Below are 21561 nucleotides of genomic sequence, written 5' to 3' on the forward strand. Positions count from 1 at the left end.
TGTTGTATCAGTGGAATAATCAAGGATGTAACAAAAACCTCTCAAAAAAAAATCATGTTCAACCATCACTTATAATGACTTGAGTTGCTTTTTGTTTTTTAAGGGGCAGAAAACAGAAGCGGAGAGATATTACCTGAGAGCTATTCATCTAGACCCGACGAAAGGAAACTGCTACATGTACTACGGTAAGAAATATATTAAAAGATTTATTTAGAGACACGTTAAACAAAGCCTGTTTAAAAATAGATATTCTAATTATAAAACCATGAATGCCTTTATCTTCAGAAGTGTCTGCCTGTAGTTGATGGACAGTTTTGAAGTTATTTTAGCGACAATCTAGTTTGAAGTGTTTCTCTACCAGCTAAATCATGCATGGCTGCCAGTACTGTAAGGCGTTGCATTAATACGGTTATGATCGGCCTCTGCTGCCTTCAGCTGTGCTCACACTCGCAATTCTTTACCCTCCACAAACCAAGACAAAAACTTAATGGCGTCACCCTCAGAGTGCAATTAAATTTACCATGTCATTTGACAACTAATGTTATAAACCACACTGGTTCCACTCTGATTGCTTATGTAACTCGATAAGAATTATGGGAAAGAAAAAATCAAAGCTGGGAGTTAATAATCCAGAAATGTCCAATCTCTCAGCGCTTTTATTAGAGTTCCGTAAAATAATGGCGGTAACACGCTGTCATTTCATTTTTTTCTTCGTATCAGTGCTGGCACTGTTGGAGCTGTTTGAAGCGTTGCAGATGGTGCAAACACACTCAGAAAAAGCCACGTATGCTGCGTTTATCTGCGTGAGAAGACAGAGTCTGAATACACATTTTACGATTGTTAAACACGGTACCGTGTTCCTCCCACGCCGCTGTTATTGAGGCTTTTCATATCAGCTTGGAGGAACAGATTCCCTGCTGCTCCAAGGAGCTATCTCCGGGATATTCATAGGAAATGAATTCTGTGTTATCCCGCTCAAAGCACCATTGTGCATTGTCCCTTTCTCCTCTTATCTCCTTCTATTCCTCCTGGTGCTTTCTCCGCACTGATATCTTTGGTTTTGAGTTTAGATTGGTCAGTGTATGAGGGGTCTGTCTGCTGCTGACTTTGGACGAAGCAGTTTCCCCTTCTGAAGTCCTTACGCTCTTTCTCTCCATTTTCTTTTTTTCCAATGTTATCTTGTAGCTTTTTGCTATAAGTGATGTTTATTTGGGCTGCCTCCTCCTTTTATCGCACATCTGGCTGCCTTTGCTATCCTGGGGTCACTGGATGATCTCCAGGTGTGAGTATGTTAGGAGTGATGCTATCTGTTCACATTATAGAACACCAAATACACGTACAAAGATGTGCTCGGAAGGAAGGACACAGAGGGTGAAAGCTAAAACAAAGACCCCTTTCCTGTCATTGTTCTCATTTTAATGCAGAACCATTTCTAGGTAGTCTCCTTTGGAGTGCGCTTGGTTTTCGGGAATCTCAGGCAAACACAGTTAGCATTCAGTGCAAGAATGCAAACAGGCATACGCCTGAGTTTATCCCTACATTGCAATTTTTTCCAGCATTCAGTAACATCTGTGGTTAGACTTGGCTGTTCATTTATAGCCGCTGGTGCAGGGAGTTGAAGGTGCTGAACCAGGTGGCAAGACTCACACAGGAAAACCCATGAAAACCTGCGTCTCATCTGTGTTCTCAAACGCTGCCGAGCAAAACAACAACAATCCTTCAGTCTATCACTGTCTGACTTGTCTCCTGCTTTCCCTGCCTCTTTTTCTGTCTCACTCATTTCTTACTCAGCTTCCATTCATCTTCGTTTCTTTACACACCAGTCACCATCTTTACCTGTCATTACTCTTCTACAAGATGTCCCCATCTCATTCCAATCCCATTGGTTTGCTGCAGTGCGATAACAAGGAATACAGTTGTGCATTTGCTTGGTAAAATTGAAAAGGAAACAAAAAGCCCCCGTAGCTCTGGTATCTTTATTTTGTATATAAAGATATGCTTAGGCACAGTTATTTTTAAAACTAAATGCTAATGTCAGTATGCCGGAATTTTCAGTGTTGATGCAAAAAGTCTTATTAGTAGTAGGAATAAATTGAAATTTTGAACTAATAATGGCCCTATATGAAATGTACTAAAATATTTCTACATCTAGTAGATGAATTGAATCTGAAGCATAATGATACATGTTCTGGACACTATCAATATATTTCAATAAAGCAACATCATTTGGAAAAATCTGACAGGATTTATTAAGATACAGAATTACGCTAATCTGTTTTGGAGGCTTGGATGGGGTTCTGGATGACCAATGTGAGGCAGATATGGGGAGGACGGGTAAATGGAAGAGATGTAAAGAAAAGACTAGCAGCTGAACACCCAAGAAGCAGACAGATGAGTGATTACAGATCTTCCATACTGGACTTAGGAATAAGCTCCATTTCTGTGACACAGGAGCTAACAGGTTCTTAACAGAACTTCTGCTACCCTCATCTTTCTTTCTTTCCAGGACAATTTCTGTTGGAGCAGTCCCGTCTTGGCGAGGCTGCAGAGATGGCGGAAAGAGCCGCAGAATTGGACAACTTTGAGTTTGATGTGGTCTTCAGTGCTGCTCATATGCTCAGGTTGGCTAAAATCGCCACTTTGAAAAAGCTGTGTTTCTGCGTGGGGATTCCCTTACTAGTACAGAATTTTGAATGAAGAGATATTTCAAAGAATTACGGTGTTTTGGAAATTCATTATTTGCTGAGTTTGCCCTCATGCTGCCTCAACATTTGAGGGTTTTGTTCTTTACCACTGCCGTTTAAAAGCCATCTTTTCAAATATAAATTATACCAGCGTTACAGAATAGTAAAATGTCCTCTCAGTGGAAAAGCTGCTGGTAAAGTTTTTATGTATTACATATATAAATGGAAGTGGTGAGGTTTCTGTGCACGGCTTGTAAAGAAGCAATAGGGGAATTTTTCCCTCAAAGTTTGGCAACCGTGTACACGGACAGCTTATAAATCTTAAAATGTGTCAAAAGGGACTGCAAATGTCCTCTACTCCCAGCAACTGAGGGAAAATATTGGAATGATGAACCTTAACTCATTTTTGCTCTACATATCTGGAAAAGTCATTTCTTCTCTGAAGCATCTCAGTGCGCTGCCACAGAGGGTTTGTAAAAAGCTAAAAGTCTAAGGGCTTGACTGAGGTTTGCATTCGAGAACCTAAGGATAAATCTAAATGACAAGTCATTCCTTCGAGTTCTGATCCGACTGGTTATTTTAAGATGAGACCCTCGGGACATAAATCCAAACAGATTAGGATTAGTGTTTATTGATATGACGCCCACCTGTCAAAGCTAAAGCTGTCCTGCCTGATAATAAAGATAAGCTACAAACCGGGGCTTGCTTTATGTGCAGTGACTGACTGAGCATAAACAGGATGATAAGAATGACCTGACAGTCCAGTGCAATGTAGGATTTGCCTGTAATTGTTCTGCACAAACTAACTCTAAATACACATCATGCAAGTGTAACATTGCTGTTAAGCGACGTGTTTTACCGACACAAATCTTTGCTTTATTTTACAGGTTGAGGATTAGGAAATATGCAATTTTCTAATCAGAAAAAGAAGGAAATGACTTTACTTTTGACCTCCCTGATACCTAAAGATTTTGACTTTAAATGTGGCTTCCTGTAACTTTATCTGTTATTTAATGACTCTCTAGCACTTCCCCAAACAAAACCAAGACCAAGGAAGGACACTAGGAGATGACTATGATATCCATAATGTGTCCTTTATTTTAAAGCCTTATAAATACAAATTAGCATGTCAGGAAGGAAGGGCTTTATTAACTTTGGCACAGCAAAGTCCAGATCATGTACTCCATGAATAATGTTAGTGTAGAGCCGATTAACTACTGCTACTGTACCCATGTCAGGGAGGACTTTTGGTGCTTTAAGCAGTCTTGGCATCAACATTGTCTGCTTCTCTTTATCTATTTATAAATGAGAACCTCAAAGTAAGGCCTAATGTGCTGAATCAGTGTCCAAACACATGATCCCATTTATGTCAAGCCTATTTGCCGCTTGTCCCAGAATATTGTTTACCGGTGGCTATATTAGAAGCTCCAGTATTTTACAACATCACTGCAGTAGGCAAAGAGTTTGTACTGTCATTTGACAATTACGTGAGACAGAATGTAAGCAAGTCTTTCAAATTAGTAAGTCATTTTTTAAGCCTTGGCAGGTACAAATAGTAGTATAATTTTCACTATGACTTGCTATTCAGTCAAATACTTTAACGCAGTGTGTAAAAATGTAGTGTGAAATCTTGCAGCTTTTAATAGTATTATAAAAGTTGAGTCTATCTGTATTTACTTAAAATAAGAGTTAAAAGCAGCAGTTACCAACTTGAGGTTCAAGACCCTCTGTAGAAATTTGATCTCACTAATGACTCGAAAAATTGTTAATTATAATTGTCAGAAACGGCCCAAAAATGTAATTGTGGAGCTTACTCTGTGTGTGTGTGTGTGTGTGTGTGTGTGTGTGTGTGTGTGTGTGTGTGTGTGTGTGTGTGTGTGTGTGTGTGTGTGAAATTTTCTTTGCTTAAGTATCATTGTGCCTATTAGTACTACACCAGCAGAATTTAAATGACACTAATGACTACATGAATTAATTTGACTATGTATGAGTGAAATCATACACATTTCTTTCTTACGTTAAATGAACAATATTCACGATAATTTATATACTAAGAAGCTTAACAATGAGTGAATACAATCATTAGCTGGAAAATATATTCGTTTTTATCACTGATAAAAATATCTTATAATGTGCAAATTTTTTACTCTCCGCTCTTCTTTCTTTTCAGACAGGCCAATCTAAACGAGGCGGCGGAAAGGCAGTACAAGCGTGCAGCCAGCCTCAGACCAGATGTAAGTACCTGGACTGGTAGGCCTGTTAGCACTTATCATGGAAATGCACACACACGTCTGCACTGTAAATTCAATTTACAACATACTATGTATTACCCATCATTCTGACATTACGTTATAGTACTGTTGTTCCTGGCAAGCAGCGATAGTGCTGGAAATGAAATGGAAACTGTGTTCTGGTCATGCCTGTGAACTGTTACCTTTATACAACCAACCAAATTCCAAGTGAGAAAAGAGCTTAATGATTCAGTTGTCTGACACTGAAGTCACGCTCTTAGCTTCAGAGTAAATGCTTGATCATAACACTATAGTTAAACAGACCAAGCTTTGCAGAGATCATGTCTCTTGATGTCTGCACAAGTGGTTGAGGAAGTTGGTAGCCATTATAGCCTGTCTGTCTGGTATACCTCAGTCACTTCAAAGGGAAAGGGTGCATGGACCAGTCTGTGGAAGGTGATTTAGAGTTATAGGAACCCCTGTGTTGTTAGACAAGGTCTGAAGGAGCTTCCTGGAGTCATTTATTATGTCAGTGTGCTTACTGATGGCCTGCTCTGTGACTTATGTTCAGTTATATGACGGGGTTAGACCTCATCCTGCCTCCACTGCATTAACTGGTGTAAGTCTATAAGGCACCTTTTATAGAAGCATTTCCCAACGTGTTTGTCTAACACATTGTGCAAACGTCTTGGGCCAACTCTTATTAATTTATAGTTTATTCCAAGTTACACTACTTAACACTGACCTTTGCCTCATCCAAGCAACAAAAGGATGAGCCAGTGTTGTGTCTAGACATAGCAGACATCTTGGCAAAGAATAAATTTCAAATTGTATATTTAGGTACTTTGCTACCCAGTCAACTGGATCAAGAAAAACCTACTTTGGTAACAAAATTTGTTAATATGTGTAATATCTAACCCTTAAATGGCTATCGAGAATGTATAAGCTATTAATTCAAATTGATCAATCAAGTGGCAGAGAGATTTTTTCCATCAATCCAGATTAAAACTTCTGAAAACAAATATGCTTAAACACCTTCAAAATGACTAAAAGTCTCAACTTAGAACTTGTACAATACAAAATTTTGAATGGGCACTACTGTTTAACAGCGGGGTGCATGTGAGCTTTTAAAGTCGTTCAAGAAACCTGGAGAACTATTTCTAAAGACTTTTTAAAGAAATTAGAAGAAAGTTTGCCTGTTAGAGTTCAGGCAGTGCTGAACAATGTTAAATAATAAATGTGGTCACAGTACTGTTGCTCCACAGTTCTAAGTAACTTAGAACTGGTAAGATTATCATATATGACCTCGGAAAACAAAAATGTTTTATTATGTTTAGTTCTAACTAACCATGAACTATAACTGTTTTCATTAGGAATTTGATATATTTTATGCAGCTAGCTGGCTAGCTACATGCTAGCTGCTTCTGCTTTCTATTTATGACCAGAGATGGGCAGTAACGCGTTACTCCGATTACTTTTTTCAAGTAACAAGTAAAGTAAGGGATTACTATTGCAAAAACGGTAATTAGATTACCGTTACTTTCCCGTAGGAACGCTGCGTTACTACGTTACTAAAACCGTGATTTTTTTGCGAGAATGTCCCATGACAGTGACGTAAGCGAGTGCGCCGTTAGTGACAACAGCTGTGTGCAGATCAACAATGGATCATATATCGAGTGCGGGAGAGAGTATGAGCGTGCAGCATTTAAAGCGTGGAAGTACTGACCTTACTTTGAGTTTGATTCCATAAAAAGTGACAAAAACATTAGCGTCCATCGTGCGTGGGAAGAAAACTTCTTTTTACAGCGAAAAAACCCCCTAAACTTCCAAGCAAGCACCGAGTGTGCTACCACGTAATGGGAAACTCACAGAGAAACTCGCGGATTCTTCAACTGACCGCGGCACACCTGCACCAGGGTAAACCTCCGCCTACCCCAGTCCTGCTTTACAGGTGAAAATAGAGCAACAGGACCGCTAGTCTTTGACTTTATTTATTTTCTGCTGTGTTTTACTTGCATCTATTTGAAAGAGTGAGTGTAAACACAAAAAATATTTTATTTTATGTGCTGGAATGTGTAGAAAATAGGTTTAAATGTTAAACTAATTCATTCAAGTCAGAGAATGTTGCATATAATTAAATTTTTGCTTGATGCATAAAGTTAAAAGATTAAAACTGATAAAACAAGTTTTAAAAAGAGACTTTTCCAGTTGATTACATTTTGTATGATGGATTATGTAGAAAAAGTAGAATTGGGCTGAAAGATCTATCACTTTATTACCTCTTCAGGTTGTAAATCGTGTTTTTAAAAAGTAACTAAGTAACTAAGTAATTAATTACTTTTGAAAATAAGTAATCAGTAAAGTAACGGGATTACTTTTTGGGGGAAGTAATCAGTAATTAGTTACTGATTACTTTTTTTCAAGTAACTTGACCAACACTGTTTATGACCTTTACTTAGTTCAACCTTGGAGACTGACTCACGTATCAGTTCTGGAGACTTATTTTAGCTAAACAGTTTAGGTCTTATCCACTCCATTCAGGTAACAGTTAGTCATAATATAGCCAAGTCATGTAACTAACCCTCTAGTTTCTGTTTAGTTGTATATCAGCTAATGTATCCTTTGCCCCAGCTAGTTCTCTAACTTTGCTGAAAATGGAGACTAGTAATGTAATACTTGTGACCTTTGCTCTAACAGCCTTTGTGCTTGTTATTCCTACAAGGAATTTCATTTACGTTGCCTCGTGTTCCCATATTAGTGTTGTTCCTGTTACTATGGCCCTTACTTCTTTACTTTTAGAGAACTTTTTAAAATAAGCTAATCTGACCTACTGCCATAGGGAATATCTATAGGCTTGGTATTACTATTTTATACAATCTGACACTTTTAAAGAGAAGGGCTGCCTTTCTCTTTACATCCTGTTTAAGCCTTAAGAGCTCAGTCAGATCTTTGACTAGAAGAATACTGGTTGTCCATTTTAATTTGAAAAGCTGTGTGTTTACATTTTGTTCTGTAAGAAATATGTTTCTTCAATCCCAGTCATTATAATTCACACTCTTAAAGCCTTCACATGCACTTTCAGACACACCGAGGGGCTCCTCTTTTCATTTTTCAGGACTATAGTGCCTCTTCTCTTTGACATTTTCCCTGCACATGTCTGCTTAGTGAATGACAGTCTCTCAAATATCAGCTTAATCCAATAGCTTTCAGGTCATGAAAGATTCAGCTCTGGCTTTACGTGCTAAGAAAAGCAATGAATATGTGCCCCCAGAGAAAGGTGCGAGGGTGTTTTTCATTTTACACACTAAAACGCTGTATTTACCCACTCCGAGATTCATCACAAATATAATGTCGAGTCTGAGCAGAACAGGCAATGCTTCCAGCGTGTGAAAATTGTATAATCATGACACAGTACATGTCTTGCTCCCGGCAAATCAAAAATTATGATACGATGAGGTTATGTTGTAATTTGTATGCGCTTAAGATCATAATCCCTCAAGATTTCAGTGCTGGTGGATGTGGCTGCACCTGTCATTACTGTGGTAACAGTGAGTGTGATTTAATACTATAACAAATGTCCTCTGAGAAAGAGAATTGAACAGAATATGCTGGATAATGTGATCATATTCCACTATGGCTTAAAGGCCTCTTCTCAAAAGCTGTGGATCAGAGGTCGATACTTTCTTTTTCGTCACAGAGGGTAAAAATACAGAAACTTTTACCCTCAAACTGCCTGTTTTCTTTCGTCTGTCCAATTCTATTGTCCCATGATTGGCTTTGGTGTGATTTAATATGCCAGTGTGTTGCATATTTCCCTAAATAACAAGGGAACCCTCATTAAGAGTAAGAGTAAGTATGCCTCTCCTGCCTACAAAATTCCTGTATGATCAAAAACTGAGGATCTCTGAAATTCTGAAATATAACATTTAATTATAATTATTGTCCTTTTTTGTGTAGGTGAGAAAAACAAAAAGTTAGCTGTATAGTTTTTTTCCTGTAAAAACCGCAATTAATCAACAGCTTTCCAACATTCTCACTGCTTTAAATAATCAAGCTCTATATGTGCGCATTTGTTGAGTGCGCTCACAATCACTGAAAAGTGGAACGTAAACAAGTGAAAAATCCATGCTGAGGAGAGGCAAACAGTTGTGTTCATGCTGGGAAAATCTTTTGATTTACTTTCCAAGTTAGTAACAACATGTCATGCAGTGGGGATGCAGTCCTGGGAACGAGGCCAGGCCTGGGCGATTAGGTGCAGATGATTTTGAGGATGAGATATGGGTGTATTTGTTAGTTACGGATGGCTATGACTTAGATTTTGTAGATCCCCACAACTGGACTGCTTTTCAGGGTCATATGGTTTCACTTTGCAACTTAAAAGTATGGCATTTTAATCAAGAGGACTCTAGAAACACTCTTCTCAATGGGTTTGATCGTGCATATCACAATAAATACTGAGCCCTTGCCCACACACAATCTGTAGCTACCTTTTTGTTTACTGCGGCATTGTTAGAGGACATACTCCTATCTATTTGATCTGCACAGAGAGATTGCATTCTATCTAATTTAATGGGTATTTGATTTTCTTAAAGGAGGGCCTAAAATAAATTGCACCAGAGCCCTTTCTTTAATCTACCATCCAGAACTGGCAAGCTTCCTAAATTGTGTATCTCACATCATTTTCTGTGTCAGATGCGGAAATAACAAGGGCAGGTTTAAAATGGTTTGCCCAAATAAATGCAAGGTCAGCACTGTTGCAAAACTACAACAATCCTGTATCTTATCACCCTTATGCCAAACATCCACTGCTCCCTTCTTTTTTTTTTTCTGTTTTTTATTCCAGTACCCAGCTGCTCTGATGAACCTTGGTGCCATCCTCCACCTGAATGGGAAGCTTACCGAAGCAGAAGCCAACTACCTGCGGGCTCTCCAGCTCAAACCTGATGATGTCATTACCCAGTCGAACCTGCGGAAGCTGTGGAACATCATGGAGAGGCAGGGACTCAGGACTAAACGCACGCTCGGGATGCAGAAAGGCGATGTTTGAACTCCTCCCTCACTGATGATGTCATCTCCTTCAGAGATATGAAAGAGCTGGTGGCTCAAATTTCACTAAAGACTATTTCTTTAGCGATTCAGCTCACAGTGCTTGTGAAAGACACTTTGAAGGTTTGAGGGCTGGGATTCAGTGGACATGTGCTGCCTCACAGTATGCCATATTGCCATATGGTAGCTCAAACTACTAAAACAAACTTCTTTTGCATACATTTTTTATAAAATGCTATGATGTTAAATATACATTGAAGTCAAAAGCAAATAATTTGAAAGTCCCCCAAAAATTCTTTAAGGTCTCAAATATCAGCTAATTATTAGTTGATATAATCTAAACATCTGGCATGATTTAGAGCACTTGATTTAATAAGAGCATAGATTCAGGTGTTAATTCTTACAGAATAGATTTTAAAGCGTGGGCACTGATGGGTAAATTACTCAAGTTGTTTCATTATATCAGCTAGTTTAACTGAAAGATGGACTTCACTACCACACTTGTACATGTCAGATTCTATTTGCAGGTCGTAGGGAGAACTACTGTGTGTGTGAAAACTTGTGTAAAGTCTTTTGTTGCTCCCAAAGGAGCAAGTGATGTCACTTCAGTCAGTGCTGATTGAGTGAAAGTTGAAGGGATTCTGGGGGGCAGCAGTTACAAAGAAGCAAGCTTAACAGACCAGAAGCATCTCTATTTGAGTTTCGTTACTTGTGGCGCGAAATTGAGTTTCGACCAAATTGTTGTCTGCTAAGCTGCATTATGGGCAATGTAAGCACCATTTTTTTGGTTGTTTTGGACAAGGAAGAAGGTCTTCTTTTGCTTAACTGCCCAGTGATAATGTTGTAAGGGTGCAATCCTAAATAGGTGGATTATTTTTTAATTTTTATAATTTTTTTTGTAAAGAAAGGAAACGAAATCCCTGATGGATTGCTCAGGATAGTCTAGCTTTGAATTTGCCTCCTAACACACTCAATTAAACATTAAAAGCATGCAAGTGCATAAACATCTTCTAGAACCGCCTTCAGATAAAGTGCTGTACATTGCTCCGAGCACATAAAGGAATAGGTTTGGACATAATGTGCAGCCAAACACGTCACTGACGATTGTTTGCACGTGGTGCATTTTAAATTCTCGTGACTGTAATGATTAAAAATTCCTCAGTGGTGCCAAAGCTTGTACTGAGTCTTTACACCTCTCGTGCCAAGCAAGAACTTTTCTTCACTCCTGTGTTCCTCGTGTCAAATAAAGATGTTACATTTCATGTGATCAAATTTAATTTATTAATATGTTATTTTCTTGTGAATATGCCAACACTGTGCCGTTTCATTGTCGTATCTGCCCACCCTTTCTCATTCCTCGCAATAGATAGGCTACAGTAGGCAAAATGACAACTATATTGAAATGGTTTCATATGTGTATTTTTGTTCTCTCTGCTCAGGGACATCAGGTTGTGATTCCTGTCACAGAAATAGTTTGTGACACAGAGAGAGCTTTTAAAGGATTTTAGAGTTTTATGCTTTTTTTTTTTTTTCCTGATGATTGTGATGTTTGGTTAAATTAAAGGAAATGTGTAGCTTAAACAGTGTTGTGTTTTGTAAAAGTGAACCTTTTTCATAATAAAAAAATGATTTTTTTTTATTTTAGTGCTCCATAATGTCGTCCAGGATGCAAGTCAAAAGCATAAATTTCAGACAGAAGTCTGTGGTCACAAGGATACATAAACTCACCCTAGAACCAGGGTGGAATGATTATACAGCATTCATTTTTCACAATAAAAAAGGGTGAACAAGATTACATTTATTTTGGAATTTTGCTAATCTGCACAGGGTCAAATGTACATACAAGCTCAAATACATGCAATAAAATCTTTTGATAAGTGGTACGGAAGGTTCTACAATATCTTTTAAAATTATAAGGCCTATTAACTAAATGTTAAAGATCAAGATTGACTACAACTGGTAGTTACTCTTTGCCAGAATAAAAAGCATTTGCTTGATAGCACTCATTGGAATGACCAACACTCAGAACATTGAGAAAGTCTAAGGAACTCGGTGAAAAGCTAAGGAAATTTGTAGATTTTTACAGGGCGGAAATGGCTCTAGGAACCATTTCTAATCAGCTGCAGATTTCAAGATTATCAGTTTAAACCACTGTGTGTGAATATTTGTATGTGTCACCATTTTATTAAGGTCTGGAAGAAGACAGAAACTGTCACCCATCAGATGAGAGGTTCCTGAACATCTTAACCAAAGCCTGCCATGAACTGGAAACTGCTGGAACACCAGTGTCCCTGTCCACATTGAAGTGAGTTTTACATCGCTGTGGACTGAGAGTGTGCTGACCAAGACACAAGGTCTTGCTCCAAAATCAACACCTTCGAGCTCGACTGAAATTTGCAGCTGCCCACATGGACAAGCCAAAGGCTTTCTAAAGAAATGTTTTATGGTAAGGCCACACAAAGACTCACATGTTTGGCCACAGTTGCTAAAGGTCAGCTTTCAAACCTGACAATATGGTACCAACTATCAAGCACGGTGGTGGTAGAATAGAATGGAAAAGCAGGCTGACATTAAGCTTCTGGAATAGCCTTTGAAAGTCCCAAACTCAGTCCACACATTTTCAGTAGGGTTATCAACCAATTAAATCAACCAATTAAAATGACCAAGAAGAGTGGTCACATATCCAGCTACTATTTCCAGAACCTTGTTGATGTCTGCCAAAATTGGTTGGTTGAGGTGCAGTTTGCATTTAACTGAATATAAGTGGGGATGCCTGTATATTATTGAACTTGCATGTATAATTTTGACCTTGAGTGGATTACAGAAAATCCATAATAAATCTAAACATTTGCACCTAATTCTTGTTTTTTTGAAGTCATCAAAGATCTAAGCTGTACACCCTGGAAAAAGAACAGCTCAAAGAATTCAATAAAAACCCCAAATTACTGTGACATTCATGTAAATGATAAATGTATGTAAACTTCTGACTAAAACATGTTGTTTAGAGAGTCAACATTTGTTTGCACCTCAAAACACAAACCATGAATGCAGTTTCTGTGCAGCTATGGATCTTTGTATTTCTTGTCGCAAACTGAATGCTGTCTCTTGATTTAAACAGCCTAACCAGAAGAAGAAATTTACAATTATTACCAATGTTTGCATTGTATCCAGGCTCAACAAATGTTATAGAAACACATTTGTCCAGAACACTAAACCTTTCCCCTAAAAAAGGAAGTCAAAATATGAGTGTTAAGTCAAGCATCAAAGTACGTACCAAGCCCCCCAGGCTAGATTTGCACATGTAATAGAGAACTGACAAGACTAATTACAGACAGAGCTGTTTTGACAAGACTAGTGTGAAGTGTAATAAGTCTTCCACAAGTCTTCTGAGAAGTGACAGGTTAGTACTATATGTCAGAATGCTGGTATATAAAATGCTATATGAACAGCAGCTGAATACATGAATTACCATAAAGCATTAGGAATGAAGATATATATCAACAGCGTTCAGCCATCAGGGTCTTCTCTTGTGTAACAAACTGCTAGTTTAAGAGACATGCACCCTCTTGGAGTTGTTCCTCCATTATCTCAGTTATGCTGCTTCAGCCTCCTGCTGCTGTGGGATCTCCCACTGCACCTCTCCTCTACTCTTCAGTCTTCATATTTATTGACTCTGTGTCCACTCTGTGCTTCCTCTGTACATTTCTGTACATAATGCTTGTCGTGAAGTTGCACATTTCTGACCAACCTTCTGTGGCCCACACAACACTAAACACAATACTTTTAACATAGCTGTAATGTATGTTTGTTGCTGCCACGCCAGATATGACATTTTAATCATGAGTTTGATTAAAAATGCTAGTTTTAACCTTTGTATTGAATTAATTAGTTTGTGTCTCCTCTCCAGGCTGTACTTAGCTTCCATCTGGTTTGGACCTAGGAGCTGCTAAATCAGCCCAGGCCCTTTTGAGCACTTCCTTTGCAGTGGTGGGGGGTGGGGGATCGTATTTCAGGGATTTTCAGATTATAATATCTGCTTTTACTCAAATATATTTTGGTTTGATTTTCTGCACTTATATTTTAAAGCTTTAGTCTACTGTTGGTGATAAACTGTGTTGTTATAAGTCATACTAGCCATACTATCCAGTATTATATGGTATATGCAATGAAACCATTAGGAGCTGCAGCATTGAAAAGATACACATGAATACATTTATAATTATGATCAGTTAATATCATGTGTATTTTGTATATAAATAATATGTATATGTTAGTCTGACAAGCATCACTCCACATAATGAGCACTTTTACTTTCGGCACTGGACAACAACCACAGATAAACAGACTTCATGTAGTTAAAGTACACAGTTTGCCTCATGCTATGCTCAGGACAGTAGGAGCAAACAGTTCCTATTGCAACAACACTTTTTTTTTTTTTTTTTTTTGTGGGAGTAGATCATCCAGGAGAACACTGGACAGTCAATCAGCAGGTGGAGTTTTCCTCACTCCCAGCTGGATCATTGCTGCTCAGACCGAGGCTTGCACTACGGCAGCATCAGCTCTCCTTTTTATTAATGGCATGACCATGACCATGACATGCCCCAGCTCAGGTAGCTCCGGCACCATCTCTGACATTCTGATAAAGGTCAGTGTGATAAATAAAATAAAATGAAGCTAAATGAAGCTTTTTTTTTTTTTTTTTTTTTTTTTTTAAGAGCATCCAAGACCCAAAATAGAATTATTAAGTACAACATTCCAGGATTTATTCCATCTCATGAAGACTCTCAACAATGTTGAGTATTTGAGAACTGAAATGTAATTTTCTCTCCAACCCTGTTACCTACTCTTGGTTTCATTAGAAGTGAATAGTGCCACAGTCTCAGTCTCCCCGCTCTGTCACTGACACACACGCACACATACTGATCCACTAATTAGAGTTGGTCTTTTCATAAACTCAACATGTTGATATCATCTGATCAAGCAGACATCAAAGACTTTGTAATCACATGCCAGACTCTCTGAGCACACCAAGCTGTAAATATTTAAGAGGATATCAAACTTGACTCACTTATTGAGTTGAATGAGCTCAAAGTCCTAGTTTCTAACATTTTAAAGTGTGCATTCCAAGTTAGCATAAGTCTGTAAGGACATATTTTGTTATGTAATAAGAAGAAGAATAACAGCACAGAATAAAGTATGTGCTCATTATGTGCTGAAAGACATTTGTGTTGAAACACCATCTGCTGGATTGAATGAGTCCATCATACCCAGAGGACCAATTAATTCATGTCAAATAGTTTCATGAGCACTGATGACCTGGCTCTGGAAAACAGGTCCATCCAATCAGGGCACAGCCACACAAACTTACCAAACAATATAAAATTATTTTTTCCCCATATGTTATTCAACAAAAAATGAAAAATTCTTTCACTTCTTATGTCACACTAGAATTAAAAATCTGACTCTACAGCTGACAAATCGGCCCCTGTCTAATTTAGTCAAGACCATCTGTGCTTCTTACTGTACTTTACACTCAACCGCCAATTAACTGTAAGAAACTGTTTGTGTTTCAGGAGATGAAAGGGATTCACACATGAGGGCTGCATGTGTGTGCGGGAGGTTCGATTATTGCCAGATACTTTGGGAGCAACAGCTGGAAACACTGTTAAACTACTAAAAACCACACTATGGGTGTGAAAATGAGGCAGGGTCAGATAAACGGTTCGACCATCTCCACTTCACCTGCAGCAAACATATGGGAGTAGGGGGAAGGCACATGGGCAGTTCCTTATATCGTGTATCAGCAAACTGAATTTCATCAGCATTTCTTAAAAACATGTGCATTAATGTCAACAAGTTGTACTTTCCTGCCATAAATCATTAAAACGCTAACACATTTTTTGTTCAGTATAACTGTAATTTGACATCTTAATCAAAAAATGAAATAATAATAAAAACATTGTTTACTGTTATTAAATAGTTAATTAATTTTTTTAAGATTTAGCATTAAAAAATAACATTTTGATTAAAGATCTTGCACATACTGATGGATTACTATTACAGAAACCTATTTAAAAAAGATTTAAGAAAAACTTTATTGAAGACTTAAGAGAATATAAAACACTTGTTCTGCATAAAATGTGATCCCTGTGTTTGATGTACAGTATAATATCTCTTTCTAGTAACCTCTTTTGTGTGGCTATTAGAAACTCGCAGATATGTCAGATCTTTAAAGGGGCACAAGTCAGAAATGTTGGAAACCAAAGGTCTGAATTACATCAAAAAATCCTAACTAACTAACTAGCAGCCCAATTTTGCAAATAAATGCAGTGGAACGGGAGGATAAAGTTGCATAAAATGAAAAGTTAAGTACCTTAAAACTGTAAATCTAAATCTGGTAATTCAGTTAATGTTCTTTCCACTTATAATAGTAAAAATAAATTGCCAAGACAAACTGATACATCTAATGCAGACCAACTGATGCTGACCTGTGCCAAGAATGAATGAAAACTGTATCAACAGCAACCTCTCCTGACAGTTTCGGTAAACTACAGCCAATCATTTTAAGCACGTGTTAAACAAAGCATCAGACGGTGGGGGCATGGCCGTTTATATTTTATTTCATTGAGACTTCTTGTTGGTATGGGGGAGTATTTGCTTTGGGTGTGAATGGAAAATGCCTGTTGTGACATATATGGTTATAAAAATATAACCATACACGTGAAACAGGTTTTCAAGTGAAGTTTCTGTTTTGTGGTGAAACAGAATCTTCTATAATGAACACGCGTTTCGTAGCCTTAACTGTACCAATTTAGAAATATTATAGCACATGTAATGGTGAGTTCTTTCACATAAGGAAGATTTTGTGCTTAATGCTGTTTTATTGCTGGGGCAGATGGGCACAGATGTTCTCTCTGATATTTATTGATTGTGCAGGTTTGGTTCTCAACATGCACAGCTGGCAAAATCTCACAAAATGAATATCTGTGTGTAGGTTACTGTGTTTATAGCATGAAAATATTTAAAATCTCAATAGTTGATTAACTTTTCCGATGTCGTAAAATAAAAAAGCTCCTAGAATGAGACATTTTTTTGTATAATTACATGACAGTACATTTAGAAAAAGACTGAACAGTATGGTTTGTTTGGAGTTGTTTCTGAACAAGCCACAAGACCTCTGCAACAATGTCCTTTGAACAGATGAGACCGAAATGGAGTTGTTTAGCAATATTGCACAGCAATATTTGTTGAAAACACCCATCCATCCATCCACTTCAGCTTATCCAAGGGGGGCTGGAGTCTATCCCAACAACATGAGGGTGAGATTGGTGAAAACATATCAATACAAAAACCTCATATTAACTGTTAAGCACGGAGGGGGAGGGGTGATGATTTGGGCTTATTTTGTAGCTACAGTATATCAGTATATGGGAGCCTTGCAGTCAGCCTTTGGTATGCAGTCTGTATACCAAAGTGTACTAGAGTGAAATCTGAGGCCATCTGTCTGCCAACTAAAGCCTGGCCAAAATTGGGTAAGTGCAATACTACAATCCCAAGCCAAGCCAAATCTACAACAGACTGGCTAAAAAAAGCAGTGGTCTAGTCAAAGACCAGAACTCAACGTGAATGAAATACTGTGTCGTGACCTTAAGAGAGCTGAACATAAATAACTGCTCACAAACCTCAAAAAGTGAAGGAACTCTGTAAAGAAGAGTAGATCAAAATCTCTTCACAATTTCAATTTCTTATGTGAAAGACTGACGGAATCAAATATAAAATTATTATTTCAGGTTATTGCTGATAAAGGTGCTTCTAAAGTAACTGAATCATACGTTGTTTTTCCACATCCTTCACAGAGCCCCATGAAAGCTTTTTGTCCACATATATGTAAAAAAGATGAACAACAATAAGCTACATGAGCTTAGAATTTGATTTCTTTAACCTCGCATGTTATTTTAAAATGCGTGTGAATGTTATGTCCAGCACAAATACAAACATAAACATTAGAACAGGAATAAACACACATGTAGACTTTGATTTGGTTCTGCTGGCATATTTATTTATTTATGAAGCTATATTATTACTAAATTAAATAGAAATAAATTAGATGGGAATCTACATTACATGACCACAAGTATTATATTCAACTATTCTAATACTAAGCAGTAGCACCTGGTAAGTAAACTCATTTTTATTAGTACTTCTGATCCAAAGTAATGAAATGTAACGATAACTTTGCTGACAGATTATCTTGCTGAAAACGACCTAGTTTACTGGAAACTTTTCTAAAAATGTTTAAAATGTAGTAAAAATGCTGCAAAAACTTCATCGAAGCCATCAGGAGTTGTGCTTGAAATGTACCGTTTGAGGTAGCCATGTTGATCTTGCACATGTTGCGCTCAGCTGTACTGAATCAAATACTCCGGATATATTTGATTTGGATCAAAAATGACAAAAATATTAGGATGAGAGACATCATCAACACAGCTGTCATGCAAGTTTTCAGGACTCCCATGATCGGGTTTTTGGAAATGAGATTGTCCAGCAACTGGTTTTCCAGTCATCACCCGAGCCAAAAATATAATTTTAGTTTCTCCAGAGTGTACAGGTTGTGTTTTCCCGCCATAAACCGGCAGTGGTTTCGAGCTGCTCGGACTGTATCTGTCGGCTAATGTTGCATGTTTGGCAAAATAAATTCCTACGTAAAAAAGAAACTTAGATCAGCTGGGAAGAAAAAAGACAGAAGAAATGGTAAAGAGTTAGAAATTCAGATTTGCACAAAACAATGAACTTACCTTTGCCAAATACGTGGGCATGTTGTCCAGCTAACCGTACATCAAAGTTATACTTGCAAATGTAATCCACATTTTTGATATCAGTCCCATGAAAGAGTCGTCTCTCTTGAATTTCTTTGATGCCTTGAATCCTCATCAGCTGTTTCTTTTTCCTTTGATGCAAATATAAAAATAATGGTAATAAAGAAAAGAAATTATTAACAAAAAACATAGTGTAAAACTTAACTTACCTGCAATATAATTCCCAAAGATCCAAATTCTGTATCCTGTTGATTGACAGAATGGTTCGGTCCAACAGCCCATCGGTCTTTACATAATGTTTCACTGTCCAATACTCGGGGGAGTGCTCACTCAGAGGGATTAACTTTAAAAAGTATCCGAAATCAGTTATTACTGAAATATCTGCGGTTTTAATCTATGCTTCTAACTGTATTGTATATTTGTGCTCTAGCTGTAGATATTTTCGACATTAAGCAACATTTTTGTCACCTGGTATGGCGATTCGGGATCAAACGATTCCCAGAAAACAGGAGCAAGGCTGAAACAGGAACACCTGCGGGAGGAGAGTTAAGTTTCCATTGTGCTGAAACTTTCACTTTCATTTTGATAGAAACTATACTGACACTAACTTGTAAACCTCACTGCTGTTACAATTGAGAATGTACATTTCTTGTTTACCTTTTTTCTGTGTTGTAGCTTCTCCTGATTCTTTTTTGCCTCCCTGCGGTGAGGTCTGTCAGTAGCATCGCTGCACAAAAACACATGTATTAATCTGAGCTAAGTTCTTAATGTGTGAATGAAGACTGTGAGCATGAAAATGCACAAAAATTACCAGAGAAATCAATCTGGCCCCTGTAACTGAAAGATGATGTGTTTAAAACAGCCTTGGAGTTTTTCAGGTAAAAATTTTCAACAGCCTCACTGCTAAAGGGGAGATCGGGGTCATCCTACAGAAAAGGGACAAGAAACTAGAAACATAAGCTTTACTTGACAGTATGGAACCAGATAATGTGATCTAAAGAAATACACAAATTACCTCAAACTGGTGCCACTGTCCACAGTCAGCAAGGTAATACCAGCACCAAGGGGTGTCAGCTGTATCCATATATTCCACTAATGTATTTTCCAACATCTTTTGTTGCTGTTTCTTGTTGTCAGAAATGTAACTGATTATATCACAGAAAAAGCTGAAAAATTAACCTGCTTCCTCTCTATGACTTAACTACTGGTGTTTCTGACTCCTCATGATTCAAATCTCATTCATAGACACACCTTCTACATAGCCCTAGAAGGCAAAGTAGATCATGTGACATTACATGCACAATATAATTTGTTTTCAGTCTTCTAACCTGAAAGATGGTCTACAATAATTATTTTATGTGTTTAAATTGAAAAATTTATTAATTGTGACATGCAAATTACAGACAAGTATAGCTTAACACACGCATAGCTGTAAGATGTTCCCCCCATACATTTAATATAAATAAACTCAAAGTACCACAAGTGCACCACCTTGTGGCATCACCTTGTGCAGGTCGAAAACACATACAAACATGGTCATACAATTAATTGAACAAATGCACACAGAAAAATAATTTTACATTACAGTACAACAAGTGTGCTGAGCACATTTTTTTGTTTTGTTTTTAAAATTATACAAAGTGCAAAAATAAACCTGCGTTACTCAGGTTTTAACATCAAACCCAGATGACTTGGAAATTAAATTCAATGTTGAATTGTTACAATTTTAAAAATCAACTTCATTGGAGGCAACACGGTGATGCAGTGCTATCACCTCACAGCAATAGGGTTTATCCTGCCTGGGGCGTCCCTGTGCCTTTGTGGCAAGGAAGTAGCGGGAAGGCCTGGCTCACAGTCTCTGCTCTAATTCATTCCAAAGGTGTTCTATCAGGCTGAGGTCAGGACTCAGTGCAGGCCAGTCACATTCTTCTACACCACACTCCCTCATTCATGTCTTTATGGACCTTTCTTTGTGCACAGCCATGTTGGAACAGGAAGGGGCCATCCCCAAACTGTTCACACGAAGTTGAGAGCATGACATTGTTCAAAATGTCTTGGCTTGGTATGCTGAAGCATTATGAGTTCCTTTCACTGGAACTAAGGGGGCGAACCAACTCCTGAAAAACAACCCCACAGCATCATTCCTCCTCAAACAAACTTTACACTTGGCACAGTGAGGTCAGACAAGTACCGTTCTCCTGGCAACCACCGCAGCAGCTCGGCCATGGAAATCCATTCCATGAAGCTCTCTATGCTGAGTTTCTGAGCCAATCTGAAGGCCATGAAGTTTGGAGGTCTGTGGTGATCAACTCTGCAGAAAGTTGACAACCTCTGCGGCACTATGCCCCTCAGCATCAGCTAAATCTGCCGTGGGATTTTATGTGGCCTAAGACTTTGTGGCTAAGTTGCTGATGTTACCAGTTGCTGTTACCAATAACAGTTGACTATGGAATATTTGGTAATGAGAAAATTTCATGACTGGATTTGTTGCAAATGTGGCATCCTATCACAGTACCACACTGGAATTCACTGATCTCCTGAGATTGACCCATTCTTTCACAAATGTTTGTAGAAGCAGTCTGCACGCCTAGGTGCTGGATTTTACAAACCTGTGGCCATGAAAGTGATTGGAACACCTTAATTCAATATCTGCACTGCTGGGTGAATACTTTTGGCAATGTATTATATATCTTAGGCTAATTTGTGATCCTAGTTTTGCCATACATGTGGATGTGAGTATGAATGATTGATTGCTTCTCTGTTATGAATGTGACAGACCCAAAA

At 38.0% G+C, this 21561-nt stretch overlaps 2 protein-coding genes across 2 annotated transcripts in view; one reads left to right on the plus strand and one right to left on the minus strand.

The window, feature by feature from the left end:
* LOC146555668 (protein O-mannosyl-transferase TMTC2-like) overlaps positions 1 to 11529 on the plus strand; it is a 70666-nt gene extending 59137 nt beyond the window's left edge. Inside the window, exons 9-12 of the mRNA XM_085252708.1 lie at positions 104 to 185; positions 2507 to 2621; positions 4855 to 4918; positions 9759 to 11529. Coding sequence (XP_085108834.1) covers positions 104 to 185; positions 2507 to 2621; positions 4855 to 4918; positions 9759 to 9962 — 465 coding nt within the window. The 3' untranslated portion in view covers positions 9963 to 11529. The remainder of the gene's footprint in view (positions 1 to 103; positions 186 to 2506; positions 2622 to 4854; positions 4919 to 9758) is intronic.
* A 6497-nt stretch (positions 11530 to 18026) lies between these two features.
* parp11 (poly(ADP-ribose) polymerase family member 11) lies at positions 18027 to 21523 on the minus strand. The gene is made up of 7 exons (XM_085252716.1): positions 19793 to 21523; positions 19589 to 19703; positions 19435 to 19504; positions 19246 to 19309; positions 18987 to 19120; positions 18757 to 18908; positions 18027 to 18659 (listed from the first exon to the last, which is right to left on the minus strand). Exons 1-7 carry the CDS (start codon positions 19886 to 19888, stop codon positions 18361 to 18363), a joined length of 930 nt encoding a protein of 309 aa, XP_085108842.1. The 5' UTR covers positions 19889 to 21523; the 3' UTR covers positions 18027 to 18360.
* Between the last annotated feature and the right edge of the window lie 38 nt (positions 21524 to 21561).

Source organism: Mchenga conophoros, linkage group LG17, assembly GCF_057382185.1.
Source record: "Mchenga conophoros isolate Kocher_MC1m ecotype Shallow Benthic linkage group LG17, M_conophoros_male_GT1.1, whole genome shotgun sequence".
Classification (NCBI taxonomy): Eukaryota; Metazoa; Chordata; class Actinopteri; order Cichliformes; family Cichlidae; genus Mchenga; species Mchenga conophoros.

What these genes read in the sequence shown, in the direction of transcription:
- parp11 (XM_085252716.1), bottom strand. Translation starts at nt 19,888, where the DNA reads ATGTTGGAAAATACATTAGTGGAATATATGGATACAGCTGACACCCCT. An exon ending in GGGCCAGATTGATTTCTCTG is followed by an intron (nt 19,505 to 19,588) that starts GTAATTTTTGTG and finishes GTTTTTGTGCAG; the next exon opens with CGATGCTACTGACAGACCTC. An exon ending in AGCTACAACACAGAAAAAAG is followed by an intron (nt 19,310 to 19,434) that starts GTAAACAAGAAA and finishes CTCCTCCCGCAG; the next exon opens with GTGTTCCTGTTTCAGCCTTG.